Source organism: Schistocerca nitens, chromosome 1, assembly GCF_023898315.1.
Source record: "Schistocerca nitens isolate TAMUIC-IGC-003100 chromosome 1, iqSchNite1.1, whole genome shotgun sequence".
Taxonomy (NCBI): Eukaryota; Metazoa; Arthropoda; class Insecta; order Orthoptera; family Acrididae; genus Schistocerca; species Schistocerca nitens.
Window position 1 is genome coordinate 561,012,774 of NC_064614.1, and position 24,325 is coordinate 561,037,098.

Consider the following 24,325-nt stretch of genomic DNA (forward strand, 5'->3'; position numbering starts at 1 on the left):
CGTCGTGTAACCACCAAACATTTCAAATGTATGTCCTTGTAACAATGAAAATATTCAGCTCACTTTTTCACAGAAGTTAATTAGTGTCTCCACTCACTAGTGTCTTTGTTGCTGAAGAAAACTGCACTGATCTGACATGAGATGCTACTTACTGGAACAAAAATCAATGGCATAAAACTGCTATAACAACTTGTTACATGTAGATAGCTGTCCACTTAATAAAAAAAACAGAGGCCTAGCCCCCTACTCGTGGTTCTTGTACATCCTCTGTTCTGCACATTAAACAGAACACTCAACACATCACAAAATTTTGAATTATTTCTTACACTATTCTGTTGTTGTTTAGTATGGTAGACAGATCTCCAGGCAAGCTGAGGGTTGCTGTTGCGCCAGCATATGAAACAGTCAAAATATGTTATACAGGAAGTGTATTCCACACATTGGTGAATCACCCTACTATCAAAGGACAGTGTCCTACAATCAACCTGGTAAGCATCACATCCATTGGTGTGGCTGGCTTAAATTCACCATATCCACGCGGTCAATTGGACTGACTGCAGTTAGTGGTTTACCACCTCCAACCACGTTTCTTACCCCTACGCATGATCCTTCTCTCAGAAAATGAGATGGCAGCGTCCCAGCAGTTGACACTGAATCACAAACACCTTAACTACACACTTCCTTGTCTGCTTTGTTAGCTACATCAATTCCTCACATTCTGATAGTCACAGTTCCCTGAAGAGGACCACCTCCTTGCCTTTGTTTTGCACCTGCCATTAGACAAGTTGGAGAGTTTGAATTTTTTCTACTGAGTATATCTTAATACAAACTGCAGGGTACCCAAAAATTAAGAGAAGGTGAGAAACTTTCTATTGTAACGACTCCTCATCTGCACTGTGACAATTCCTCATGTGTTACTGTTCTGGGAGGAAACTCTTGAAAAACACTACCAGAGAAAACAGCTGACTAAATGAGTCTATTCGCCTGCTTAGACCCATCCGTACATGTAACTAACTTTTGATAATCTCTTACAATTGAAGAAAAGTAGCTTAAAAATGTATTCCGGAGTACAAAATTTCTTGCACCCTTTCAAGTTTAAAAATCACTTCTGGTCTCTGAAGACAAGAAGATGAGAGTTTTTTCCATCCCAGGCTACGGAAATACGGAAGGGTCCGATCCCGCCCGTCTGCTTTGACCCATGACATCACAAATATGGCGGAAACGACCATAAACCACGATTCCAATATGGCGGATGTAAAGACGTTACGTACACATTATGAGGACGAAAATACATAGAAAAACACACACACACACGTTCCACAAAAAGCCTAATGACACTAACGGTTTTTTTTTGGGTGGGGACAAACTAAATACAAACAAATTTTGACACCCACCCCCATACCAAAGCACGCAAAAAGACGAAAAAACCGACATCACAAAACTTCCCTTTACCTACACAGCTCAATCCCATAAATTGGGATTGAACATTTCCCCTGACCTATATAGGTCAACAGCAGCTCCTGATCCCATAAATTAGGATCAAACACTTCCCTTAACCTATGTTGCTCAAAAACATCTCCTGATACCAATACCAACATTCACAGCCACACATTTCGATAAAACACTTCCCTAGAACACACACACACACACACACACACACACACACACACACACACACAACAAAAAAAATACTCAACCAAAAGAAAGACCCGACCCACCCACACTTCAACCCCTGCCCAACCAACCCAACCTCCCCCCTCACCCCAAAATAAAAAACACACAAACAAAAACCAAATGCAACACAAAAAAAATCTCAATCACACACAACTCAACAAAAACTTCAACAAAATAGATCCTTCACAACTAAAACACAAACCAACACACTCCCCCCCCCCTCCCACAAACACACTAACTCGAAATAAACCACCCACCCACCTACCCAAACCACCCCAACCAACCACTTTCGGCCTAAACATTTTCATAACAGCCCTTCTTTTTTTTAAAAAAAAAAAAAGGGAAGCCCCACACACACACACACACACACACACACACACACACAATAGCCCTCAGGGGCACTCTTCCGCCAACAGAACCCATCTAAATGAGACTGAAGGTTGGAAGAGCGCCTCTTCCCCCTCCCAAGAACTGACTTAACAGCCCCCCACATCCCCTCTATTGTATTTGTGCAAGCCCCCATCTCATAATTTTTGAACTCTAAGCTATGGTTAATGACTAAATGATTGAATCCCCTCTCACCCAACCCCCTATATGAAGAAAATGCATCTGAAACTACTGTGGACCCCGGTTCTATGTACTCCTCAATGAACTCCACTAATTCCACATTAGACCTCCTTCCCACAACCCTAAAAACACATTCAGAACACCCACCCCACGGAACAGCAGCCCCCCCGCAGACACCAACCACAGACTTACCCCTCCCATACTTCCTTTTCCCAATATGCGACTCGTCCACAACAACCCCATGCTCCCCCTGCTTACCCCTGTACTTAATGAACTCTGAACACACTTCACGGCAAAAAGAAAACCAATCAAACGCACTCCTCTCACTCACACGAGTCTCATGTGCGAAAAAACTGTGTGAGCATCTATAACAAAAATAATTCGCCAGTACAATCTCACGCATGCCCAACCTAGACTTCTCAAACCAGGAAACACGCTGTATGGAACGCCAAATGTCACCCTTTCGACAGCGCCACATATAACCGTCCCCTGGTCCGAGATGCTGAAACTTTAGCCAACTTCATTTCTTGACCACAAATAGAGCACTTCATGACCTCGGCAATTAAATCAAACAGCTGCAAAAACTTTCAGTTCCAAAGCACTGTTCCCCATCATATCCCTCAGACATGCACTATTAATTTTATCCGTCATATCCATTCCTGAACAAAAACAACAACCAATTAATTTGACTAAAATTACCACACGACGTACAGCGAACAACACTACATTAACCTTCACACAAAACCACAAAATCGTTAACTCACTGAAACGAATTCCACTACAAACACAGCCAACACTCGAACAGTTCTGGATAATGAGCCAAGAGCAAACTGAGCCCATTACACCACACAAACGAAAGCCCTGAACATACCACCAGAGGGCACAACAAACCACAAAACGATGACATCTACAAACACGCCACACTCACAAACCAAACTCCGTGCCGTCATGACGTCACACACCACAACACCCTTACGTCATGGGTCAAAGCCGACACGTGGGATCGGACACTTCTGTCGACCCCAGGCTCCTTACCCTGAGGTCTGATAAATCCCGATCCACAAGATATTCTTTAGTACGGATCCTGAATGGCTTGGTGACATGTGATCCATTCCTTAACTGCTCAAAGCCTAAACAATTGACAAACTGATTCCAATGACTAAAGTAATGCTAGTATCTATGAGGCCTGTCTTGCCACGAGGAGGTATCACTACATTTGGAGTGGAGATTACACAACTGCTGCTCACAGATTCAAAACTGGGCCAGTCTGTGGGCCACATGTCACAACCTGATACTCTCATGACATACAGCTTCTAGCATCTTGAGGTATGAGGCTCATGTGGATCCATCAACAAGGAAGCCACAATCCAACCAGGATCTTACACATGTCCCAAGAAATGCAAGAATGAGACCTGCTATTCAGTTCTGGTTTCAGCCTGCTTTCTTTTCCGACTGCTATCCTACTTTGCGGATTACGGAAGAATTGGATAAAGTCCATCGGCTTTTACCAATGATGTCAGAAGTTACCACAGATGATGTATTGTACAGATTTAACAGCAAAGATGAATGCTGAGAAACAAAAGAACGCAGGACAGAGAAATCAGATGGTAGAAACATATCAAGTACATTCATATTTTAAACACTAAATATATCGCTTCTTTGAGTCCTAGTATCCTATACTTCAGTTGAGCTACACAGCTCAATTTAAGAATGAGATATTAATGCACATAAGACAGAAAAAATAGGGACAGAAGTAATGTTAGCATGGTGTGCCTTAGTTGACACATATGAGTTGTATCCCATACTTCAGCTGATGTTTATAGGTTAACTGCAGCACGGGATACAAATTTAACGTATGTCAACTTTTTCGCCTTCGCAAGCGCTAGTATCCTGTTCTTCATTTGACCTATCCAGGTCAACTGAAGTATGGGATACAAATTTTACAGGTGTTGCTTTTTTGGCCTCTACTACTACTACCACCATATTCTTCAGTTGATACTAGCACTAACAAAAGGCAAAAATACGGACATATGTAAAATCTGTCTCCCATACTTCAGTTGACCTATATAGGTCAACTGAAGAATAGGATACTAATGTTAGCGAAGAAAAAAAAATTGAAGTACATAACACTGACATCCTGTACCTCAGTTGAACTAAATGGAGGCGGCGGCGGGGGGGAGGGGGTGTGGCATACATACATAAAGTTTGTATATCACAATTTTTTTTTTTTCACCTTCGATACTAATAGAATCAACTGAAAATTATTATAGTAGTACTAGTGACAGCAAATAAAAACCTACAACATTTAAATTTGTATTTAAACATTTAAATTTAAACATTTTAAATTTGTTGACCTACTTGGATCAACTGAAGAATAGGATACTAGTCTTAGTGAAGGTGAAAAATTCGACGCAAGAAAAATTTGTATCCCATACTTCAGTTGACCTACATCTTGCTAGCAAAGGTGAAAGTAGCGACATACGTAAGATTTGTGTCTCGTACTTCAGTTAACCTGTATAGGTCAAATGAAGAACAGGATACTATCTTCTTAGTTCAACTAAGATACAGGATGCCAATGTTACGTATGTCGCTTTTTTCATCTTTGCTAGCATTAGTATCATATTCTTCTGTCAACCTATATAGGTTGACTGAAGTATGGGATACAAACTTTTCGTATGTTGGTCTTTTCGCCTCCAATAGTACTAGTATCGACTGAAAGATCTCAGCAATAGCAGTGCTAGGGACAGCGAAAAAAAGTGACAACTGTAAAATTTGTATTCCATAGTGCAGTTGACAAACCATGCTTCTAAAGTCTTCCATATTCATAGGAATGGATAAACCCATACTGTCAAACAAAAACACAAAAGTAAAAATTGTCCAGAATGAAAAACAATTCTTCCAAAATATTTCAATCTCGTTAAGAATGAAAATAAGTACCGAATGAATTGGAACAAACAAATGATTTAATACAAGCAACAAAAATTGTACACAACACCTAGCCCTATCTTTTAAAAACACATTCATTTTTTACATTTTCAATGATGACGCTATACCACAGAAGATGAACGATTTATCATCTACAGCTCGGGAATAAAGACATTAATATCCATAAGTAAACTATGACATCACTGGTGAAAGTCAATGGGTTGTATCACAACAATTCAGTTTACCCCTACTTTAACATATTTACCTTCAGTAACAGAACGCAACATCATATCAATCTGCAAGAATATACATTCTTTTCCAAGAGTAACAGGGCAAATCTTTCTCTGATCTTCAAAATTACACATTTTGAGAAATTGCATCCGATATAATCGCAAGATCATTTGAACCTCTTTACAATGTACTTATCTCCAAACCACAGGACTATATTCGATACAGTGTGATGCCATAAACAGTGAACCATATGACGTTAGCTACCACCACCCATTCAACCATCTTTCTATCCCTTGCTTAAAAGAAAGTAATTGGCAGTCAAACATGGAAGTGGGCGACGTTTGATATTCGCCTTGACCAGTAAGCACAATACAGTTGCAGCAGTAACAGTTGTGATTTCAGTTCTGTATAAATTCACGTGCTTCCTGTCACTGCGCAGTATGAAGTTTGCTTGCCAGGAAGGTTCTAGCAAAATTAATCTGTTGCACATTTATGCAACTAGCTTCAGGCTTTACCTCGTACAAAACACACACACACACACACACACACACACACACACACACACACACACACACACACACACACCATACAGAGAAACAACACAATCACAACTAATCACATTGTTACATTACTGTTGCCTGCAACTGGCTATGGTAACCAGCTTTTGAGGTAGCAGAGAGATATGACAATTCACTGAACACAAAAAGGCATGGCCAAGCTTACGTCTTATTGTTTGCTGCTGTGGTAGCTGTCTATTAAACAAATATCTGTTAATAACAGTTATTGCCAATATAGGTAAAAAGGAATTTAAGATCGTGTCAGAAACTAGGAGGCAAGCGTGATTCATACAAACAAGAGCTACAATAAGCATCCAGTTCCACTCAGTGCATTCTATAGTTGCTGGCAGACACACGCCCACATCTGAGATTACACCTTCCGGCAAATGTTCCAAGTACACACATCGTCTATATAGAAAATGTTTGTGAGAAATAATTTTATTTTCAAAAAACAAGGTGAAGGCCGTTAATCTGATGAACCACTATTCATCTAGGAAGACAATTATAGGCCTACACGATTATGAGACTGGAAATAGTTAACTTTTCGAAATTTTGACATGATTCATATATGCAATGCTACACTACACGGAATAAGATTAAAGAGTAAAAATGGAATAGTATGAAAGAGTAAAATTGTTAGTGTGGAAGATGAATCAAGGACTTCAATTTATTGGGAATATTCTAGAAAAGTGCAGTGCATCAGTGCTAAATTACACATTGGACACATGTGCTACCAATTCTAGAATACTACAGTGTTTGGATTCTTAAACCACCATGCATGATAGCAGATGACTAAGTATGGTTCTGAAAACAAACCAAGATAATATAAATCATACGAAAGTGTGAAAGGACGGATAGATAAAATCTTTGGGAAGAATGTGGCATTTTCGTAAAATTTGGAGAACAGGTGAAATTATGCACAAATTACCGTCTGTCCGATATACACTATACTAGTTTCTGGAGGATGACGTGAGATTTAGGCATATACAGTCATTTTTCCTCGCCCTATGTACAAATTGGAACTAGACCAACGGGTAAAACCTGTAAGTAGTACCCGCCACCAATATACCCATTCCAATAAAAACACAACAAATTGGCTGATTATTTTAAATGTAATGCTTGGCACACAGTAAAACATTGGAATCGAAAGTGTAAAAAAAATCTCTAAATTTCAACGCGGAAGACTTCCCTTTTACAATGTCTGATAGTTAAAAAAAACGGCACCTAATATTGACAATCTTTACAGCATAAGGAAATACAATTTCTGGCAGAAAAAAATAAGCTATTGTTCGGTTAGTCATGCCAATGCCTCTACAGTAATCCACGAAAGCGGCTAGCATCAAATTGTTTTCCTTCCACTCAATGCTGACATAATTACCTTAGATGTAAGTTTCTGGGGCGCACCCTCATTGCTGCTTACTTCTGATGTACTCATTTACAGTTTATTTTTACCTGTAACTTAACAATAATCAAGCAATGTACAGGAGACCGGATCCGCAGATCCTGCTATTCACAATACAACCTGTCGACTTATATGGTAGAAGCTGAAATAATAAACTTAATAAGATGATAATTATACCGCTTCCATCACAAAGATGTATTTGTTTATATCAATTACATAATACTTACACAAATCACAATCTTAAGCCGCAGTACCTAACAAGCAAAAACGCTACAGCAATCATCACCACACTTCAAAGAGGTCATAAACAAAGATGACACGCATGCGTCACCAATGTTCTCTACCTAGATCACTGGTGGAAATTAAGGATAAACAGCAAGGAAAAAACCTTTAACGCCTATTTTTATTTCGTAGTGCAAGTGTTAAAGTAATTGTTTGTTCAAAAGTCTTACAGCACAATAACGATAATACGAACGCAGTAACCCCGACTTCTCTACCGTAACTTTGTATTTACGAAGAACATACGACGATTAAGTAAAATTTTAATTTTCTGTACACTCATAACTTGTTTATTTCTGGAGGCATGTAAACACGGCAACTTGATAAATATAACGGCACATGAAGCTACGAATAGAAGCTGAAACAACAGTCGCAAAGTGGAATAACGAGATTCGGCTTCCCGCCTTGTAACGCCAGTTTTTGTTGACCTTTATCAACGTAGATCTCCAGAACTGAACATAGGTCGTACTCTCACATTGAATCATAATGTAAAACATAATAAATAAGTCAAATGCCGAAAGTTATGAGATTTAACACAAAATTTCGTAGGAAGGTCTTCGGAACGAAATGAAATAATAAGACGAATATATCGTTTTCCTTACTGTAAGTTTATGTCATTCGGAATCTACTTTAATAAAATTTAACAGCAAAATGAATTTCCCACAAGAACAGACACAAGGTACAATACACCTTTCTATTAACAGTGATCGAATGACAAATCCAAATTAGCTACCACAGATTTAGCATGGCATTCGAAATTCAGATTTTTGATCATGGGTATGAATCACACTCTGGTAAAAACAAAATTTTAAAGTGACTGTAAATACAAAACATAGACATTAGAAAAAATTTGTTGTCGCTGTTATCATCAACGTTATTGGACATACACTCCTGGAAATTGAAATAAGAACACCGTGAATTCATTGTCCCAGGAAGGGGAAACTTTATTGACACATTCCTGGGGTCAGATACATCACATGATCACACTGACAGAACCACAGGCACATAGACACAGGCAACAGAGCATGCACAATGTCGGCACTAGTACAGTGTATATCCACCTTTCGCAGTAATGCAGGCTGCTATTCTCCCATGGAGACGATCGTAGAGATGCTGGATGTAGTCCTGTGGAACGGCTTGCCATGCCATTTCCACCTGGCGCCTCAGTTGGACCAGCGTTCGTGCTGGACGTGCAGACCGCGTGAGCGACGCTTCATCCAGTCCCAAACATGCTCAATGGGGGACAGATCCGGAGATCTTGCTGGCCAGGGTAGTTGACTTACACCTTCTAGAGCACGTTGGGTGGCACAGGATACATGCGGACGTGCATTGTCCTGTTGGAACAGCAAGTTCCCTTGCCGGTCTAGGAATGGTAGAACGATGGGTTCGATGACGGTTTGGATGTACCGTGCACTATTCAGTGTCCCCTCGACGATCACCAGTGGTGTACGGCCAGTGTAGGAGATCGCTCCCCACACCATGATGCCGGGTGTTGGCCCTGTGTGCCTCGGTCGTATGCAGTCCTGATTGTGGCGCTCACCTGCACGGCGCCAAACACGCATACGACCATCATTGGCACCAAGGCAGAAGCGACTCTCATCGCTGAAGACGACAAGTCTCCATTCGTCCCTCCATTCACGCCTGTCGCGACACCACTGGAGGCGGGCTGCACGATGTTGGGGCGTGAGCGGAAGACGGCCTAACGGTGTGCGGGACCGTGGCCCAGCTTCATGGAGACGGTTGCGAATGGTCCTCGCCGATACCCCAGGAGCAACAGTGTCCCTAATTTGCTGGGAAGTGGCGGTGCGGTCCCCTACGGCACTGCGTAGGATCCTACGGTCTTGGCGTGCATCCGTGCGTCGCTGCGGTCCGGTCCCAGGTCGACGGGCACGTGCACCTTCCGCCGACCACTGGCGACAACATCGATGTACTGTGGAGACCTCACGCCCCACGTGTTGAGCAATTCGGCGGTACGTCCACCCGGCCTCCCGCATGCCCACTATACGCCCTCGCTCAAAGTCCGTCAACTGCACATACGGTTCACGTCCACGCTGTCGCGGCATGCTACCAGTGTTAAAGACTGCGATGGAGCTCCGTATGCCACGGCAAACTGGCTGCCACTGACGGCGACGGTGCACAAATGCTGCGCAGCTAGCGCCATTCGACGGCCAACACCGCGGTTCCTGGTGTGTCCGCTGTGCCGTGCATGTGATCATTGCTTGTACAGCCCTCTCGCAGTGTCCGGAGCAAGTATGGTGGGTCTGACACACCGGTGTCAATGTGTTCTTTTTTCCATTTCCAGGAGTGTAGATATCAAAGGTGAAACTGAAAAATGGCCAACACCTCCAAAATAAAATGCAGAAGACCCATTGTGATAGTGAGGAGGAAAGAGAGTGTCATATCGTTTCATGAGACAGAACAGCTGACGTTCAGATAAGCATTAGATATATTGCTAATGATTATCTGCTACAGTAAATTTGCATTATTATAAGTAGTGTTCGGATCGATATGCGCTCAACACCCACGAAATATGCGCCAAAACTCCGCGAAATATGCCGTTAAAATATGCTCTTACTACCAGTATATGTCTTTCAATATGCAGATAAAGTTCTTTAATTATGAATTTCTCTTAGATAAATTCTTTAAAATAAGCATCTTACTTGAGAAAATTAACGAATAACCATCATATACTTTCAATAATGGCTATATATCAATAAATAAAATTAAGTATAACATATGTACTTCCACGATCAGTTTGGTAAACTCTAAAAACTAGAATCTGTTTGACCTACTGACATTTTTCCATATTCTCTACATGAATTTTTTTCTGGGGTCAGATAATAATATTTTCAATCTTGAAAATGATCGGTCAACATCACATGACACTACAGATAGAAATTTAAGAGCAGCAGCATCAGACGATGTGAAATCATTTAGATTTTCAGTGTGTTTCTCTCCTTCCAGTAACTGAGCGATCTTCCGAATGGTAGGCCAACCAGGATTTCTATGAAGAACTGCGTCCAATTTTCTTCTAAATCTCTCAGCAATGAGACCTGGCCAACTCTTCCTCTGTGTCCTGATTCCTTCGACAAGAGCCACTGCCTTCCATGTTACTAGTCTCACATTTCTCAATTAGGTCTGGAAGGCCACCCAAGTGCGCTCGGATGAAAAATAGGCTGGAATTCTTCAGAGCATCCTTGGCTTTTTGTATGGCTAAATTTACGCTATCTTCAAAGCCCTTTAGGAACTGGAACAAGAAAGTAGTAATCTAGTGAATGTTGGTTTCAAGCTGAAAACTGCTGTACAGAGAAATAAGCTTAATAATGGAATTCTGTGTTGTTTGTTTTCTTTGCTTATTCAATTTAACCAGAACTACAGACACATCCACACCTCTTCAACTTTTCTGTGGTTTTCTGCATAATAGTTTGCAGCTGAAATCCATGTTCCCCACCTTGTCAAGACTGGTTCAGGTGGCAGATGACAGTCAGGTGAGAAGTCTTGAAGACTATCACTCGACTTGGTGCCTTGATGAAAACCTTCTTTGCCGAAGATATAAGGCTGTTGACCTCTTGCAATGTGGCTCAGAACTCTTCAGCGACTCGATAGATGCCATAAGCCAGACACATGAGGTGAATAATTTTAGGGCCAAACACCCAGAGACACTCCGCAGCCTTCAGCACATATATAGCACTATCTGTCACAATAGCCCGCCCTGTTGGCTGTGTGGTCTAACGCACGGCTTTCCGGGCAGGAAGGAGCACGTGGTCCACGAATCCGCCTGGCGGATTTGTGTTGAGGTCTGGTGAACCGGCCAGTCTGTGGATGGTTTTTAGGCAGTTTTCCATCTACCTCGGCAAATGCGGGCTAATTCCCCTTATTCCGCCTCAGTTACACTATGTCAGCAATTGCTGCACAAACAAGTTCTCCATGTACGCATACACCACCATTACTCTACCACACAAACATGGGGATTACACTCTTCTGGTGTGAGACGTTCCCTGGGGGGTCCACTGGTGGCCAAACCACACAATAAACCTGGGTTCGGTGTGGGGTGGAGGAGGGGTGAATTGGACTGTGGTAGTCGTCATGGGGTTGTGGACCACTGCGGCTGCGGTGGGGTCGAAGCCTCTCCGTTGTTTCTAGGTCCTCGGTTACCATACAATACAATACAATACAATCTGTCACAATGGCCAAATCCTTGTTCTCCCCACGTTTCTGATCTTCACTTCTCCAGAGCGCACCTTGAAAGAAAATCAAAAGATTTTACAAAATTTTTGTTATTTTATTATTGGCTTGTGACATGACGTGAAAAACTAATTACTGGCTCGAGATATGATGTGAAAAACTATTATTTGAAACTATTCAATATTGGCGTAACTTACACACTGCTTCCTGAACTGTGCATGCAGTTGTGGCGTGTGTCGTTCATTCCACTTCTTTGCACAGTACGAGGGTGTCCTCGTGCAGCCTCGTCAGCAGAGAGTGTTCCAACTATGACGTGCTCCGTCTTAAGTCATTTCTTCATTTGTCTTTTCCTTTCTTGAAAAACTTCACTCACTTTAAACTTAGTTTTTTTACATTCAAGTAACAGTGTTAATTTTACCAAAATAAACACTCAGACATAATTTAAATTTATTTTTCGAGTTTTTTTAAATTAAACGACTATTATTTTGGCCCATGTATATACCAAATTATATCCATTGACTTTCACATACCTACATTCATAAAAATTACCGAAAACCTTACCTTTTCATACAATGTGTCCACATAGTTCATTCTGAGCGTTGACTCATGAGGAATATCTTTTCGTGTGTATTGACCTCCAGCTTATTCAAGGGGATGTTTGCTTTTATTAAAGCCTTGCAAAGATCTCCATTGAACTCATTTTTTGTCGTCCATATGCTTCGAAAATGAGGAGATCAATGGTTGCTGTGAAGTTCTTAACCGTGTCTTGGTTACTTTGTTCTTTTTATGCTCATCCAGTTAAAAAATTTTCCAACGTAAAGTGTTGGAGAAGTGAATAAACATCAATAAGCACAAAAATGTAAGAGAACAGTGTGTACCTGCAAGATAGTCTCTCAAAAAAGTGAATTAAGACTGCAAATAAGTTTCTGAAAATTGGAACTTCGTTCCTCTCACAACATTCAACATTTCTTTTTTTTAATTTGCAAGAACGCCCAAAGTAAGTCCTAAAGGTTTTTTTTGTTCCTTCTCCTTTGTACATAGAAAACGTGCACAAAAATTTACAAACGAACTTAATAATTGTTTTAATTTCTTGGAAAAATTATAGAAAAAGAAAAAAACAAAATTGAACTTACCTCTTTTCACATAGTTGGCAGAATATTATTTTTCAATCTGTTGTGAAAGCACAATCACTCCCAATCCATTTCCATAAATTATTGGTTTTTGGCCTGCGTATATTCGTAATTTGAAAAAGGTAGAAAATAGTCGATGTGAACAGCGCGGAAACACATGCAAGAATGATTCATATTCCGAAATGTCAACAGTAACTAGTAGGACATTGTTGGCGCACTGCAGAGATCAGATGAGCGACCTGAACACACATTAACTGCGGGCAACAAATACAGAAGCATGTTTCTACTCTGATAATCCATCTTGCAACAGTGAACCATCACAAGTCTTTAGCATCCTTATCCAAGAGACTACCTAAGTGGAAAAACAAGACTATGTCCCTCCATAAGCTACCCACGTTTACCTGAAAGGCTTTTATTCTGATGGCTTGTCCCATACTATCTCATTTTGGGAATTTATTGGCCTAATATTCTGGCAGGTCCTTGGGTTGTCAGGGAACAAAGTGAACCTCATTATGACCTCTAAATGTCAAAAATATGCATCTTTACTGCCATTTCCTCTAAATATAACAATAATATGCTCAAACGCCAAAAATATGCAAATATATGCTTTTTAAATTTGAATTTAAAGTAACCTAGTACCTCCAAAATATCATAATTCGTAGAGATAAAACACCAGGTACTGTAATAAAATTATATGCAAAATCCGAACTCTAGTTATAAGAGATCAGAAAGGGAGAGAGTACAAGTCTGATGTTCGGGCTGTATACTTTAAAGATCAAGGCGCCGCTATTGCAGCAATGCGAACATGCTTCCTACATTCCCTTCAGTCTGCGAGAAAGATGCGTCTGACAACTGCGGCGAAGCAGTTGCTTCATACTCGTCGACTCGTTCTTGCTGCAGTCGTGACTTATTGTTAGTATTGTAGATGAGTACACGATCTTGCTGCAGTGAAATAGCACTGACAAGGAGAAATGATTGATTATTGGGATCAGATGGCCTTTAACCCTAGAACACTAAAGGTTGAGAGGGAAGGAGACAATGTTAAATTACTACTAAACCATCGTAACTTTTACCACTCTATATTTTATTCAAACGAAGTCATATTTTATAACTTATGCTCTAGTTGATTAATATTATAAAGTTTCTGATAGTATGTCACTTACAAAATAACTACATGTTCTGTGTTACACCCTGTATTAACAAAGCAGATTGGTGACAACTGTGAACTGGTGCCATAATCCAGGCGACTTTTGGCCCACTTTTTGTGGTTTTTAAATAGTGAAGTTTTTATGTCCTTCCTTTTCGCTCCCAAAAATGCAAAAAATTCTTTGGTAGAAATGATGGTTTTCTGTGTACGTATTGTACAGAGGGCATGATTAATGATTATTGTTTGGAAAAAAACTATTTTTTCCTAAATGGGCAAATGCTGTCCCACTGTAGCACAACTTTTGCACTTTCACACTTTTATTTTTTGGAAAATATTTTTTGATCTATTCATCAAAATTATTCATAAGTTACAAGGAAGTAACATTAATGCAATTTCCTTAAGATAAGGTAAAGCAGGAAAAGAACAGTTAATGTCATGTGCTGGTACTTCACTGAATATTTTATTGAATGAAAATGTTATACATAGAATTGTAACATAAACAGGGGAAATACCTTTATGAGTTTGGTAAAGAATAAAGCTAGCCAGTACCAAAACAGAGTAATATCCTCTCCTAATTGGTCTGGGTTCATTTATTCTCCTTTTTATATCTGAAAAATCATTGTCATTGCATCTTGTTTCCCTTTTGCTGGCCACTTCCAAAACTCTGTAGTTATGTCAATGCACATCACTCTAACTTTCTTGGTTCCATCTTCAGTGACAAAACCATCCATCTGCCTTGACCAATGATGTCATCACCATGCCAAAAACCCCTATTTCAAAAATATCAAATATGGCAATCAAAACATCGATCATAACACCTACAAAAATACCATGTGAACCAACACACTGACAAAATGCAATGAAATTTGCGGGACAACTGCAGGAAAAAATGGGGTTATGGGCAGGGGAAAACTAAAAATTCATTTACAGAAACAACACCTTTCAAGATGCAACATTCTAAAAAAAAAAACAAAATTTTCGAAATTGCGAAAAAAACGACAAAGCATACAAAAACATTATATGAACACAGTATCCCAGTCTCTAGTTAACCTATATAGCTCAACCGTACATCAGAATAGTAATAACCCCCTCCTCCACAACTAAAAAATCTAGTATCCTAATCTCCAGTTCACTTATACATCTCAACCCTAGTACAGAATAGGACACCAATAAACCCTCCCCACAAATACAAAATCCGGTATCCCGGTCACCAGTTCACATACATAGCTATATCCTAGACCAGGATACCAATAATCACACTCAAAACGCACACACACACACACACACACACACACACAGCTACAAAAGCCAGTATCCCCATCTCTAATTCACCTCCATAGCTCAATCCTACACCAGGATGCCAGTAAATCTCCCCTCTTCCCCCCTCCCCACCCAGCTACTAAAAATGGTATTCCAATTTCCAGTTCACCTATATACCTTAACTGTACAGTAAAAGTGCATTTATGGTGTCGGTGGCTTTTCTGTTGTGTGTTGCAGTTAGAAATTGTATGCATGGTTAATGGTGGGAAGTTAATATGAGAAATGATGAATCGGGTAGTACAAGAAGGCAGAACCCAGGAAAAAGCAGTTTTCTATAAAACATGACAAATGGTTCAATGTTTTTTTAATTAAATCATGGAAGAAGGTAGGTGGATCAATGTTTCTAATTAAATCATGGGAGAAGGTAAGTGGATCAATGTTTCTAATTAAAACATGGGAGAAGCTAGAGGGATTGATGTTTCTATTAAAAATGGGTGAAGATAGGTGAATCACCGTTTATTAATAATTGAGTTACATGTTTGATATATTAATAAACATTTATCCACCTACCTTCTAGCACGATTTAACTAAAAACATTTATCCACTTACTCAATGGTTATGCAGGCACCTAAGAGTACACTTAAAATTTTATAAAATATTCTGTTTTACATAATAACATCCTGCACAATATATTCCATTGTGCTACCACACAATTTCGTGCACTCCACATCATGACAACTGTAGCATACTAAGTGGCAAAATAACATACCTCACAAACACATTGCCACCACATAACTGAACTGCTAGACCATGCCACCTCTTTGTACACTGCGCTCTCTACAACATTTCACTTCCACTTGAAAACAAACACACTGTGGCTCGATGACAGTGTACAACACACTGTGGCACAGTGCAACTAAGTCATGGGTCAAAGCAGACAGGTGGTCCCCAACAACTAAGTATACCTCTGACAGCAATGTAGCTACTTTCTTTCAGGTCTTCTTTCCATGATTCATAGGCTTTTTGTGTAGGGTTCTCATTACAGTCACAGTCCTCCTCACCACAGTCCACTTCATCACTTGTAGAATTATGAACACTGAAGTCAGACTCCTCATTAAATGAGCTGATACACCAGTGATTTCTTCTTAGCCTTCTTACCTTTGTCCTCTTCTTATTTACAGGCGAGTCAAGCACTTGCAGTTCCAAATTTGCAAGGGTGATTTCTTTTTCAGACTCCACTCTTACCAATATCATTTTTCTTCTTACAGCAGGTGTATCCTTTGCTCTCTTACTAATTACCATTTCAAGGAGTGCTTCACTGTTACATTTAACATTCACAGACATTTCAGTAGCAGGCAATCTTTTCAGAACTCCATTTGTATCAAAAGGATATATACCACATCTAAACTCTAAAATGTTTTCTTCGTTGCCTTGAAGCAAGCTTGGAAACACATCCTTAGGCAGTGTCTTAAAATATTCTCCACTTGAAGTTTGCATCATGAGTCCGTGCCTAACTGTATTTAATTGAATCTGGGACAATTTTGACATGGGACAAAATTATCCAAGATAACATATTCATAATATCAAATGTAAGTTCGAAATGTTGTACAAAACTACACAGAAATTAAGCTTTATTAAAGGGATAATGCTGTTTTATTTTAAATAACGGAAAGAAACTGGTACTTACTAGAATTTTAAAGGTGATTCACAGACAAGAAAGTTGTTACACTACTTTACCATGACAAGAGAGGGGGTATTACTTGTAACAATGCTCCCAACACGAAAACACAGTTGGAAAACAGTGTGACCGACTTAGATTACTAGCAAAGAGTAAAGAGCACCTGGATTTTAAGCGTCTTCAGCATAATTTCTGGAGGAAGATAATTTATTTTTTTTCCTGTGTTTGGCACAAAGTTTACAGTACCAACTGCAGTCACAAATTTTACAACGGTTTAGTAATATAGAATTAGGCTATTTTGCAAAACTGTAGTTTGTAAGATGAAAATTAATTGACGCAATGTACACAAATTCAAATGTGTTCCATAACTGGTGGAGAGATATCTGGAATAAGTTCCACACTATAGTTCTTGATACAGATGGAAAGCATACAAATTTCGTCCAATGCAAACAACATAATTGTATTCTTGTTTATTCCACCCCCACCACGAGAAAACATATGTGCTGCAACAAGCAAATAGTGGACACAGAGCAATGTCACTGTTATATCACTGCAACAAAAAAGTGCATTATTTCTATATTCATTTGGTCATGCAAACTTGCTTTTATGGACTAACGACGAGTTGTATAGCTTATGATACGTTTCTATATTTTATTTTAATAGTGAACCACCACTTAGAGATTGTATTTCATCCCCATGTCATGTTTTATGGTGGTAATAAACTCGGTAACATCTCGAAAGTGTGTATATGTTGAGAGGCACCGACATGCCATGCACATACTGTGGCATCAAGCAGTCAGGGGTGCAAGATGAGTGGTCTGCCAAGCGAGTGGATTTTTTTTTCTCGAGTAACATCAATGACTAATTATGAGCTCAGGTACCCACAATTAAGCTACCAAGAATATTACGCAACGGAAACGGATAACGCACATCTGACTATTAGTAATTTACACAACTCTGATTGCCCACTACGCTCTGGCAATACCACATTTTCTTTCTTACCCAACGGCTTTCTTCAACACGTGGCCATTGCACTGAATATGAATGACGCACACATTATAAATTCTAGATATCATTACTACACACTATTCGAAGAAAAAGGCCACCAAACTTTTTATTTTCACTATCTTTCTTATTCTGATAAATTCTGTTATGATTCAAAGATAACCTAAACACACCATTACATTTTATACAACAATTACACATGAGAAACTCCTCCCAGTGGGCATCGCTTTACATTGGTGATTCTCTATCTTATGGTCTCGTAATTATGTAATGCTACAGTGCACTTTCTGGGCAGGATGGTGGATCTTTTGCTATATCTCACGCTTCGACTCTCACACCCGTCATCATGAAAACTTCCTCCAGACTGAGCGGTACGAAAAGGAACATGCATAACCCACAACCACTGAACCTCTATTGCTACTCTCCCATGCAAACCACACACACTTAAATTACATGAAATACATAACACTGGCAATATAGAATACATCACAGAGAATAGTCACAACGCTAGAATCACTTCACTTTCAGCTTTCCCACTTCAATTAGTATTCATCCCAGTTTCGCACGACACTGCCCCACTTCGTAACTTTTCTTTCCTACTACGAACTCTGGAGGATATATACACGTCTTCCTGTGTAATGCAAGCCAAGTGGCGTTGCTGGATAGACGGCTGGCTCACCTTGCTTCTCTCTCAGAGTATTAGAGTTTGAATCTAGTGTCACACGGAAACATAACACACAAACTAATATTACGATCATATTCGTCACACATGCAAGTCCTCAACTGATACCTTGGACGAGTACTTCTCTTTATCCTTTGTCTCATATACAGATTGAGACTCACGCATTACTCACAATGTGGAAGTGCTCATCTCTAATTTCAAGTCCTGTACACCCATTTCTTAAATATTTCCAACTTATAGTACACACGCCAGTAATTCAGCTGAATTTTAGCACTCGGAAGTATTTCAACTTAGTACTAGCACTCAGAAGTATTTCAACTTAGTACTAGCACTCGGAAGTATTTCAACTTTGTACTAGCACTCGCAAGTATTTTAACTTATTGCTACACATGGTTTCATTGTGACCGTTGCTCACTTCCAAAGATTACTACTATTCCCTTAATATTACCTGCCTGACATTTAATTCTCCCCCCAAAAGTTCCTGAAATAGAGAAATAATTATTCCAAACTACTCTTAAGTACTTCACATGCATACCATTGTCTCCACTCTTTTGTCTTTACGGAGCACACCTAAGACAGGTCTTACCAACACAAGATCCAGCGCCAGAGTGCTGAAACATGGCCGTTCTTCAGCTCATCTCGCACCTCTGCTGAGGTGGGGGAGCACCTTGCAACCGTACTGGTCAGCCACATTTCAGGCGCTCAAAGCTCAGGTAAATTTTATCTCTTTGGTTCCACCAAAGGTGACCAGAGGACCGTCTCAAAGATGATCATATATTGCACATTCACTATCTGCAGTTAGCAGACGACCATACATTCATTCATTTCACAGATCTCACCAAATTGGATGTAGGGATTTATTTGTGGAAGTGCACAAGTGATCAATTAAATAATTGAAATTCATTTTTCCCTACATTGGTATCCAGCTTCGGTGTATTAAGTGAAATTGTGTTATTTTTACAAAAAATATGTTGTTCTGACAAGAAAAATGAAGAATGTTGTTCCAATTTCAATGTCGGGCGGTACTGTACCCTTTCACCACCGGCTACACATGCAGAAAAAAATGGCACGCTACTATCCTTGCAATGCGAGGGTTGTTCCGAACATTTTTTTAAAGAAATCTGTATTAGAACAAACGTAGCAAGTCATTATAATAACCAGGAGGTGACCTTAGCCCCTGGTGACCTCAGATAGACAACCAAATGCTGTTACTTTACCAAATTATTCACTCAGTTGTTGCGTTATTGTACTCTCCACAATCCGGAGTAATGTACACATACAAATTTACAACTATGCAAATGACAAATAAAACATTACATCATACAAATAAAAAATAATGGTGAGATAAAAATTTGCTTAGTTACTGGGATCTCCGCTATTTTTAGTAGTAATCCAAACTTCACTAGTTCTATAACAAATAAAAAATACTAATTGTACTCATGAAATTTTAAATAGCTCACCGTCCAAACACAGAGCAAGTAATCTGACATTCCTAAATTGCGGGGTGATAACTTTACATAGCAATGTCTAAATATGAAACAAAATCAACAAAAGTAAAAAAAACTGCGTACACTAGTTACATGTATAATGTCAGGCTCCATACCATTACTGTAAAATGTACATCCAACCTACAGAGAAATAAAACTGAGAAAAAAAAACAATGAAATATACCACAAGTAACATACTGGTTACGTAATATACTTCATCTAAGACATCATGTCATACCTCATTAACTATCATCACTTAAGCAATTCCCACCACTACTTGACTGTGAGTTTAACCTTATCCTTGTCCACCAGTACAAATAACTGCTGCTGAGCTAGTCAGTCCATCAACTTTGATCAATACATGCAGTAAATAGTTAGCAATAAGTGCTTGAATCCACCAGTAACTCTCGTATTTTACTCTACTGCTCATTTCTCTGTTGTTACATATTTAGATGACAAGAACTTGCATTTCGACTAGCCTCCATTACACTTCAATGTGAAGTATCACCACTGTGATAACGCAAATAAGTGGCGTCAGTCAACACACCAACTAGATTAGTACTGTCCACGACATCAAAATACATCAGTTAATTCCGATATTTGTTGTGCAATGCAAACTCTTGTCCCCTGTGACAACCTTACTAACCAATACAACAAGAGCCACTACGTTAGTATTACGACACTGTCTAATAATTAAAGCATCCTTGTACCAAATATTCTAATAAACCTGCTACGTGAACTTGATCACCCAGAAAAAACAAAAAGAAACGCTAACTATTCTAAACACATATGTTAATGAAATACAATTACACTTGCTGTCCGTTCAGGAATAAAACATTTTAAAAAATGTACACAGTTACAAATACAAATAAATTGTTCCCTGTCTTCCGAGTCACATGGAATCATTTCATTCTGTGATTTTCTTGGGGTCAAAAAGTTGCTGACAGTTTCCCTAGAAACACTGTCTCGGTGTCAAAGCTCTCCCATGGTTACCCAGACGAAAGTCTTTAGGTCACTCAAATCAGCATTTTGAACATGCACTGAAGAAGTAAACTGTATCTCACATTAAACACAAATGTCATAGTCACTCCCAGATTGCCATCCACAGGAATCTGGTCGTCCAGAAATCGCCCTACAACTGCTATTACCCACGGTCCTGTCCTTTCAGTTCATGGTGTAATTAAAAGTCTTAAGTTCCAACAAACAGTACTTATTCCCACACCAATTAAAGAAATGTCTCCTACTACAAATGCAGATGTCAATGTCCCACTTTAGTTTTTGCGTTCAGACAATAATTAGTCACCAAACGACAACTGTCCTCTTTTAAGTATACCAAGCACACTTAACACGTCACTCCCAAAAGTTGATGGATCCCACCGTTCAGTGGCCAAGACAAAACAAAACAATCGTCCTGTCTGCTAAAGACAAAATCTTTTCCTCCACTCACAACGTGGAAACACCACTTTCCAACTTATTGAGACATACAAGCAGTCATCTTGTTTTCACGGCTCCACAGTCCAGTACTAGTTAATAGCTGCTGTTAAAAAATCCCCGCGGACCCAGCCGCGTGTCGTTCATTCTACCGTCGCGCCGCCGCTGCGCAAGCCGTTGAGCAGAAAAACTACCCACTGTTGCCTCTGTGGGATACTGTCTCCAGTCACAAGGGTGGCGCAGCTTATGAATGGCCAGTGGCAGGTGCATGTCGCCCCAGGCCGTTGACCTGTTGTAGCAGGTGCGTGGAGTGTACCCCGACCAATAGTGTAGTGGGGAGTGCAGCGGCCCTGTCGCCTCTCCCATGCCGACGTCAGCTTGGCCTTCCGCATTCTTATGCAGGTACTGGCGCGTTCTACGTGAGCACCTCAGCGCTACAACACCCAATCAGTCAGACCCTTCCGTGCATCTCGCAACATTACAGACAAAAGAATATTCTTACAGTATTTAAATACTCATTGATTCCATGTATGATCTATTAGATACATTGGTAATAAAAGAATCTTTGTTCTAAAAAACATAAAATCATACACCCTAGTTTTCTACACATACAACATCAACATTTATCCCTTTTCTATATACGGCCCACACTTGTGCTATTGATCGTACCTGTCGTACCTCATACAAAATATGAAAGTGTTAAAAAAAAGGATTAAGAAACAATCTATACAGCCCAACATTTTCCCTTTTGTATACACAACCCACACTTGCGCTATTGATTGTACCTGTCGTACCTCATACAAAACATGAAAGAGTTAAAAAAAAGGAATAAGAAACAATCTGTACAGCTCATGATTACCCATCGCACACTATCAAATAGTAGACTACTTTAACATCCTATCACAGAGAACATATTAGAAACTGTTGATTCTAAATCTACAACATACAATGCACCTTTGTGCTTGTAACAGACAGAAATTTGTATCTCTTTACATATTTTACCTTTTATTATATATGACAACATTTCTAGAACATGTATGTACCATCCACATGACGTCATATCCTGACTCATCATCGAGGTACATCCAAATCAAACAATAAAGCACAATAACGTTTTACTTATGGATTGGTAGCATCCCCTTTACAGGGGTGTGTGCATTGATCACACTACTCTATGACTCTTACTCAACTGACACCACATTTTCCTTCTCATTCAACCTGTTAATACACCAACAGAATAGGTCTAGAAGTCAGCTAACCTTAACACCATCACACTCACGACAACATACCCTACCTTTGCTCCCTTATACTCAACCACATAACTCGTGGAGTTGTTTCGGAGATAGCATTCCAGTCTCCAATTACGTCCTTTCACTCCGGCACCTCTCTCCATCGGCTTACCTCTGCATTCACTTAACCAATTATTCATCCAGCTAAATATCAACTTAGAATTGCGACATTTCATCTAAGAACAGAAAATACACAAATTATTCATCCTGCAAAATAACTGTACACATTCTTGGGATTGATTAGTTATACTGGTACCAGGCCTCAACAACAACAAAAAATATTATTTTTGCCATATTGCAAATGTTATGGTAAGAATTAAATTTACACTTATATTACATCTTACGTCAGTATTCCACAATGTTCTCCATCTGAATCTCATACTCCCTTTATGTCCCTTCACGTTGTGCAGTTGTCCTCATCTCTTCATTCGTATTTCGGCTCTCCGTCCGTCCATTACTCCATCATTTCCTAGTCTTCCTTTGCCATTCGCATCAATCTCGATTGCAGCATACACAGGTCTCTCTGTAACATACATCTAAGACATCTCCTCATTATTCAATTCTACTCACCTTTATTTACCGGTGTTTCATCACGTCGAATCTCTGTTTATTAATCACACTGCTTCACGTCACTTCTCTCCTTAAATATCACCTTTATCCACCACTATTTATCAAGTCGCTTCTCTCTCTATCTACCATCTTTATCCACTCATTAATCATCACGTCGTTTCTGCTTGATCCTTATTTATATGACAAAAAATACGTACATACACCACTCTTTCGGCTCCTGTTTATGACTCATTCGACCAGTCTATTCCGTCATACTTCCTGATATCCCACCTGAAAATTCTTACGTTCGATTTGACCCTGCACAACGTTTTTGTTGTTGTGGCCTTCAGTCCTGAGACTGGTTTGATGCAGCTCTCCATGCTACTCCATCCTGTGCAAGCTTCTTCATCTCCCAGTACCTACTGCAGCCTACATCCTTCTGAATTTGCTTAGTGTATTCATCTCTTGGTCTCCCTCTACGATTTTTACCCTCCACGCTGCCCTCCAGTACTAAATTGGTGATCCCTTGATGCCTCAGAACATGTCCTACCAACCGATCCCTTCTTCTGGTCAAGTTGTGCCGCAAACTCCTCTTCTCCCCAATTCTATTCAATACCTCCTCATTAGTTATGTGATCTACCCATCTAATCTTCAGCATTATTCTGTAGCACCACATTTCGAAAGCTTCTATTCTCTTCTTGTCTAAACTAGTTATCGTCCATGTTTCACTTCCGTACATGGCTACACTCCATACAAATACTTTCAGAAACAACTTCCTGACACTTAAATCTAAACTCGATGTTAACAAATTTCTCTCCTTTGGAAACGCTTTCCTTGCCATTGCCAG

General features: G+C 39.7%; 1 protein-coding gene across 2 annotated transcripts in view; it reads right to left on the reverse strand.

Moving 5' to 3' along the window:
- LOC126254637 (dosage compensation regulator) overlaps positions 1-7,685 on the reverse strand; it is a 184,831-nt gene extending 177,146 nt beyond the window's left edge. The window contains exons 1-2 of one of the 2 annotated variants that reach the window (XM_049955329.1): positions 7,584-7,636; positions 7,333-7,498 (exon numbers count right to left, since the gene is read on the reverse strand). In XM_049955329.1, coding sequence (XP_049811286.1) covers positions 7,333-7,389 — 57 coding nt within the window. In that variant the 5' untranslated portion in view covers positions 7,390-7,498; positions 7,584-7,636. Of the gene's footprint in view, positions 1-7,332; positions 7,499-7,583 lie in introns of both variants that reach the window. The other variant, XM_049955330.1, reaches the window with a different exon arrangement.
- Between the last annotated feature and the right edge of the window lie 16,640 nt (positions 7,686-24,325).